Source organism: Humulus lupulus, unplaced genomic scaffold (assembly GCF_963169125.1).
Source record: "Humulus lupulus unplaced genomic scaffold, drHumLupu1.1 SCAFFOLD_489, whole genome shotgun sequence".
NCBI lineage: Eukaryota > Viridiplantae > Streptophyta > Magnoliopsida > Rosales > Cannabaceae > Humulus > Humulus lupulus.
Window position 1 is genome coordinate 1 of NW_026908740.1, and position 7424 is coordinate 7424.

General features: G+C 30.4%; 2 protein-coding genes across 2 annotated transcripts; both read left to right on the top strand.

Annotated features, from left to right (window-relative positions):
- The first annotated feature begins 2119 nt into the window (after nt 1–2119).
- On the top strand, nt 2120–2956 carry LOC133811163 (uncharacterized). The gene has a single exon (XM_062246143.1). It carries the CDS (start codon nt 2120–2122, stop codon nt 2954–2956), a length of 837 nt encoding a protein of 278 aa, XP_062102127.1.
- A 126-nt stretch (nt 2957–3082) lies between these two features.
- LOC133811165 (uncharacterized) lies at nt 3083–3605 on the top strand. Its single transcript, XM_062246145.1, has 2 exons — nt 3083–3188; nt 3274–3605. The coding sequence occupies exons 1-2, from the start codon at nt 3083–3085 to the stop codon at nt 3603–3605; spliced, it is 438 nt and encodes a 145-aa protein (XP_062102129.1).
- The last annotated feature ends 3819 nt before the right edge of the window (nt 3606–7424 follow it).

Sequence of the window (7424 nt, forward strand, 5' to 3'; positions counted from 1 at the left end):
GGGCTCCTTGAGACAAAGGTTAAGGCTCGTAGAATAGGAGCCTTATACCTAAAATGTTTAAGGGCTAGTGTTTTACTAATAATTTGGCTCATCATCTATAGAGTCCAAAGAACTTTACTTAGCTAAGTTAGATAGTAGTATAATAGTAATAATAGTATTATCTTTATGACTGTGGATTTTTGGTTCAGACCGGGATTTATTTGGACACTCATAGTACACTTGTAGATTTTCTAAGTTTAACTTATAGTTTAGGAATATTAATTTTAACCTAAGGTTTGATTAATATGACTGATATTGAGTGTAATATTTATTATATTATAACATTTAGATAAGACCCAATAAGATAATAGCACATGTCATGTATAGGTTTAATAATGATTAAGTATTTTGAGGAATAAATTTATTAAGGTTAAAATTTGAATATCCTAAGGTCAGTCAGCAGCTATGAAAACGTTAGAAGGCTTAGTCAAGGTTGTTTACTCAATTCAAATTAAGCTAAAAATGTGTAATTTCGTGTTTAAATATTCAGCGTATGGCGATATATCGCAGCTATAGGAGGCGATATATCGTAGTACGAAGATACGAAAAACACGAAAAGTACCACGATTGCCTCGGGCATGCTAGCCCAGGTGATATATCGGCTCCTTCAGTGTGTTTTTGAAAGTTTTCAAAAATGTTCTCATTCAAATCCTTAACCTCTTAATAAGTCCAGCATCTTTCTAAACGAGTCTTTAGCCTCTGCTGAACGATAATTCAAACATTTTTCACTTAAAAAGCCATTATTTTTATTCAAGTTAAATGAAGATCTTTTCATTCCTAAACTCTATAAATAGGACCTAGTACCCAGCCATTTATTCATCTATTAAGCTAAGTTCAGAGGCTGCAAGTTGCTAGGTTAGTGTGAGAGTGTAAACACTTGGGTTGAGAATTATAAGCTTGATCACTATAAGCTTACCAAACACTTGGGAAGTAAGGTTCTATTCACATTTTGGTTCAAGGTTTAGATTGGTCATAGAAGTACTCAAGGTATCCCAAACTCTAGTCCATTCTGTATTATTTTCTTTAAAGTTCTCATAGTCTTCTACTCAGTATTCTAACCTTATTCCTATTCTTGGTTAGGAAATCTAAGTTCTTGAGCACAAGGTTTTTGGTATGTATATTTTGATAGTATAGTTCCTTCATCACTTTCATCCCTTTTCTTTAATATACTCACCCTATTATAAATGGTTTTTAGGAGTGTTCCAAGGTCCCAAATCAGTTCTCATATCCCGGTTATTTTGGTAAGGAAAATAGGACAGGATTTATGTGTTATATGATTTGTTATGTTATCTTATGAATATGTGTTATGTAAAATGCTATGTTAAGTATGCTTGTAGACTTGGGCATATGACCTATACAACTAACAAGCCCCAAATAGATTATGGGCATATGACTTGCTTAGCTAGCAAGTCCCACTAATCTAATGGGCATATGACTTGTTTAGTTTATGGGACCCCAAGTAATAATGGCTATTATAGTATGTATGTGACATAAGTGTTATGATATGTTTTATGTTACATTATGAAATTTATGTATATGATTATATGTTAGATTTTCCTTGCTGGGCATTAAGCTCACTCCTTTCTGTTTATATGTGCAGGAAAATAGCTTTAGTGGCGGGAAAGGTTCTTGGAAGCTTGGGGAATGTGTATTGAGGCGGAATGGATTCAAAGTGCTGAGAGTTTCGATTCGAGGATGAAGTCTTTACTTATGGTTTTATGTGTATTTTTCCGCACGTATTTATGTAATCTCTTTTAAATACAATTATGTTATGTTTTGATTTTAAAACAATGGGATCCCATATCCTACTTTGAGTTTTATGTAAGTTTAACATTTGTTTTTACAAGTTTTTAATAAAGTTATGATCTTTTCACTTGTAAGTGTTATTAGGGATTAGTGTCTATGTATAGGTTTCGTTAATGGTCCAAAGTCTAGAGTAGTTGGGTCATTACATCATCCTAATGGACAGATTATCATTGAGTGGAATCCTAATAGTTTCGATGTCGATATAAAAGGGGCTACTAGTTGGTATATCCACTATGTGTTAAAGCCGAAAAGAGGGGACTGTTTTGCTATAACAATGGTTTATGCAGTCAATGACAGTAAAGGAAGATACCAACTGTGGAAAGATCTTGTGCAATTATCAAAAGGTACGAATTTCCCTTGGATCGTTGGAGGGGACTTTAATTCGGTATTGAGTACTCAGGAAAGGCTTCAATACCGGGATAATGCCAATGAGATGATTCCATTTCAGAATAGTGTAGTAGATTGTGATTTAGAAGATATCAAATTCAATGGAAACTTCTTCACTTGGAATAATAAACAAGAAGGCAAAGATCGGGTTTATGAAAAATTGGACAGATTTTTAGCAAATCATAAGTGGATGGACAAATATACTACAGCTGAGGTCACTTTCTTCCCTGAAGGTGAGTTTGATCATTCTCCTGGCCTCCTTTCTATTTACCCGAATATGCAAAATAGTAAAAAGCCTTCTAGGTACTTTAATTTTTGGAAGAACTTGGAAGGTTTTATTGATACTGTGAATAAGAATTGGAAGGTGAGGACAATTAGTAATCCTATGTTTTGTCTTGTTTCTCACCTGAAGAAGCTCAAATCTTGTTTAAAAGTGTTGAATAGACAAGGCAAGAGAAATGTTGAGATTCAAGAACATGAAAGCTATCAACATATGATAAAGATTCAACAAAGCTTGCAGCAAAACCCTGGAAATGCAGAGTTAATTGAGGCTGAAATTAGGCCTCGACACTTTTATGTAGAGTCTCACAGAAATTATATTAGTTACCTTAGTAAAAAAGCCAAGGTAGCTTGGATAAAAAGTGGAGATGATAATACAAAAGTTTTTCATGCAAGTCTTAAAAGAAGAAGGCAGCAGAATACAATTTACTCCATCAAAGATTAGACTGGAAGATGGATTGATGATCAAGAGGGTGTTATCGAAGCTTTTTTAGATTTTTATAACATTCTGTTGGGATCTTGTGTTACTAATAGAACCAGAGTTCACAAGAGAATTTTTCAAGAAGGGCCAATGGTGACTCAAAGACAAGCTGATTGGTTATTGCAAGATTATACTAAAGAAGAGGTGAAAGATGCCCTGCACTCAATTCCTGATGATAAAGCACTGGGACCAAATGGTTATAGTAGTGCTTTTTTTTAAAGATACTTGGGAGATAACAAGAAATGAAATGACTTAAGCTGTTCTGTCATTTTTTAACTCAGGAAGATTGCTTAAAGAGATAAATGCTACAATAGTGACTTTGATTCCTAAATCGGTATGCCCGGAATCTATGAGTGATTATAGACCCATTGCTTGCTGCAATGTGATCTATAAAATAGCTTCTAAAATGATTTGCAAGAGATTAGAGGAAGTTCTTACAGGAATCATTTCAGAGAATCGATGTGGTTTTGTTAAAGGAAAAAAAATTGCACATAATATTATGATTTGTCAAGACATGGTTTGGGGAGATATGATAGAAGAAGTGCAAAGTCAGCTTGTTTGTTCAAGATTGACCTTCAAAAAGCTTATGATATGCTTGCTGGGAATTTCTTAGAGAGATGCTTGAAGCTCTAAACTTTCCTCAAAAAATTTTAAACCTTATCATGGAGTGTGTTACCACTCCTCTATTTTCTTTCTCCATGAATGGTACTCTTCATGGTTACCTCCAAGCTAAACAAGGTTTAAGACAAGGCGACCCAATTTCCCCCCTTCTGTTTGTTATAGGAATGGAGTGTTTGTCAAGGATTATGCTCAAGGTGGCTAAGGAGGCTGAGTTTAAATTTCATCCGAGACGCAAGAGTTTAAAGCTCATGCATCTTTGCTTTGTGGATGACCTCCTCTTGTTCTCTAAAAGTGATTTCAAATCTTTTAAGTGGCTGGTGAAAAAGAAGTTGTCGCAAGGAAGAAGGAAGATTTCTTTCAGCATTGTTTCTGCTATGGTTTATTTCATTTGGCATAGTCGAAATAGTGTTTTTTGGGACCAAAAACTTCCGACAATTGATGTTATTAATTGTGAAGAATATTATACATACTATGTGTGTGAGATTACATTACATGAATTTAAACAAATTCAATAGGGTAGATCAAGATTGGGTGGAGGCTCTTTTAAGAGCTTGTAATTAATTGTTGGGCTTTTGCCTTTTATTTGTAATTGTTTTTTGTAGTAATTCAAAGTTGTTGATTTACCACACAAAAAAAATATTTGTCAATAAATAAAATATTGACTTTGATATATTAAATAAATTAGTTGTAACAAATTGATTTTATATACCATATAAATAAATATTCTAGCATTCTCCCACTTGGTCAGCATTTAAATTAATGTATTACTTAGGCCCGATAACTATCCCTGTTAGATAATAAACACATGAATCATGGTGATAGGTCATCTTTTTATGGCGAGTATTATCTTCCATGTATTACAATATATTTATTACATAACAATGTAATTTATGTGGCTGTGTATTTAAACGAACAAACCCTATGTTTATTCAAGTCCTATAAAAATTTCTCACATAAATTAAAATGCGCATAAATATGAGAAAACATCAACATAAGAGTTTCATTGATAATAACTTCAGTTTGTACAATAAATTTACATAAGGGAACAAAGTCCCATGTTCACTACATGATCCTTGAATTTATGAGGGTGGCAAGCCTGTCGTCATAGGATCAGCAATCATCAATTCAGTGCTAATGTGTTGAATGACCACGTTATTTTCTTTAACACGTTCTCTCACGGCTAAGTACTTTATGTCGATGTGCTTGCTTCGACTGCCACTTTTGTTGTTCTTAACCATGAATACAGCAACTGAATTGTCGCAGAACATTCTCAATGGCCTAGATATGGAGTCTACAACTCTAAGGCCTGAAATGAAACTCTTTAGCAATATACCATGCGATGTAGCCTCAAAACACGAAACGAACTCGGCCTCCATAGTAGAAGTAGCAGTCAAGGTCTATTTTTTACTCCTCCATGATATAGCTCCACCGGCAAATATAAACACGTAACCAGAGGTTGATTTACGTGAATCAGTACAACCACCAAAGTCTGAATCTGAGTAGCCAACTACTTCCAGGTTGTCGGTTTCTCTGAACATGAGTTTGTAATCCTTAGTACCCTGAAGGTACCTTATAACTTTCTTTGCAGCTTTCAAGTGGTCTAATATACTAGATGCAAGCAAATTTGTAATGCACGATTGCTTAGTTTTATTAAAAAAAAACTATTAATTATTTTTATTAAGTTCTTAGGATTGCATATAAATTTCAAATTAATAAATAATGCTATATATTATAAAAGAATGACACAGACATATTAAAAAAATTAAGCCAAAATATAATCTATAGTTTAAATATAAATAAATAATATGATAGTTTTATTTTTAAAATAAACTATTCAACCAAGAGTCTGTTAGATATACACTTTTTATATGTTATGTTTTCTAGTTTTAAAGTAAACTATTTGATTATAAGTTTGAAATTTAGTGTTCTTAATAATTTAAATTTTTGTATTTTTTATATTTTGATTTATATATTATATATGGTGATTCTAGTTTGAAATTAAATATTTGTTTCTAATTTTCTTTTAGAAACAAATATTCAATATAATAAAATATTAAGAAATTCTAAATTAAAACTATAAATTTAAGAAGTTTATTTGATCAAATTTTATATATTTAGTTAAAAATGAATAAAGTGAATAAAAAGTTATATATATATATTATATATTAGTGGCTAAAACAATTAAAATATGTAATTACTCATTAAAAAAATTAAACGAAAAAATAAGAAATATTTATATTCATGTTTTATGTCATATATATAATTGAATAAAAAAAATACATTAAGTGACAAAATAAATAATTAATAAAATAAAGAAAATAATAAATTTAAACACATAAATAATTTTGGGTTATAGTTTTCAAAACATAATTGATAGAGCAATTTAAATACTTTAATGTGAAATGTTAAAATATGTGATGAGAAATTATTATGACTCATTATTACTTTTTTATTTTTATTTTTATGTTATTTACCTTAATTAGATAATTTTAAAACTAACGGTGTTAGAAAACAATAAAAAAGTGTTAAATCTAATGAAAACCAAAAACTTCCGTTAAAATCATATTTATAATATATATAAAGATATAAGAATATGGCGGGTAAGAATAAAAAGTCGGTGGTTACCATAATCCTTGGTTACCATAATCCTTGTAAGTCCTCTGCATGTGTATGTTTTACAAAAATAATTTGGATTGGAGACTGCGAACGCAAATATAGTTTTTCGTCAAAAAAAAAATAAAGCTTAAATAAGATAAATGAAAACAAGTATGTCAATATTTTTAAATGATTAAGTAGTTAAATCTATCTAACTAGTTCACATGTTTGTGTTATCGAAAATGAAGAACCAAGTGTTGCAATCGTAAAAATGATTTCATTTTGAATTCTCCATTTATTTTTTGCAGAATTAATTTTGGTACAAAAAAAAAAAAAAAAGCTTACAAATTGTATTGACCTAGAGGAAATCTGCTAATATCCTCTGCACGAAATGTGGGAGAAGTTATACATGGCCTGTTTGGCCAAACATACGAAATGCCATAGAAAAATAAAATTTAGCTATCATTAGAAATAATTTTTTTTACTAGCAATATTAATCAATGCATGAACCCTACACGTGGAAATTGAAGTATCATTTAATTTTTGGACAATTAGCTGCAATTAGTTCCTAGTGTCCACATTTTTTTTTATATATATATGGCATACCATAATTTGGTATAATTTAATATCGGTGTCAAATATTATATTAAATACAAGTTTCATAGTGTGTTGAGTATTTAAGGTGATTAACAACACTCTTTTCTCTTAAATATAAAAAGCTTCCAAATATAACATTACTAGAAAACATAACCGCGCTTCGCGCAGTCTTTTGTAATTATTACAAAATATACATATTTTAAAATACTTTTAGGAGATTGCTATGATATGAATTTTTTTTCACCCTACTCGTACAACATGTTCAAATAAATCAAATTTAAATTAAATTATACATTTTGTTAATATATATTTTTGTAAAACTATTACATTTAAATTAAAAAAACATAAATAATTTAAATAAACATTTATTATTTTTGTTGTTGTGCATTATTTTATTTTTAGTTATATTATTTTTCATTCATAATGTGTTCCTTATTTCTAAAAAGAATTTTTCGTGTTTCACATCAACCTCCGCATCTTTTGTTGCTGCGGGAATGTCCACTAAAATTACAATCTATAAAATATTTATTTATTATAGTGAAAACAAATCACAAATCCAAAGAATGCCATTAGTAATATCTTATTTTCACAAGTTTAGTAAAATATCAAATAAGAGAAA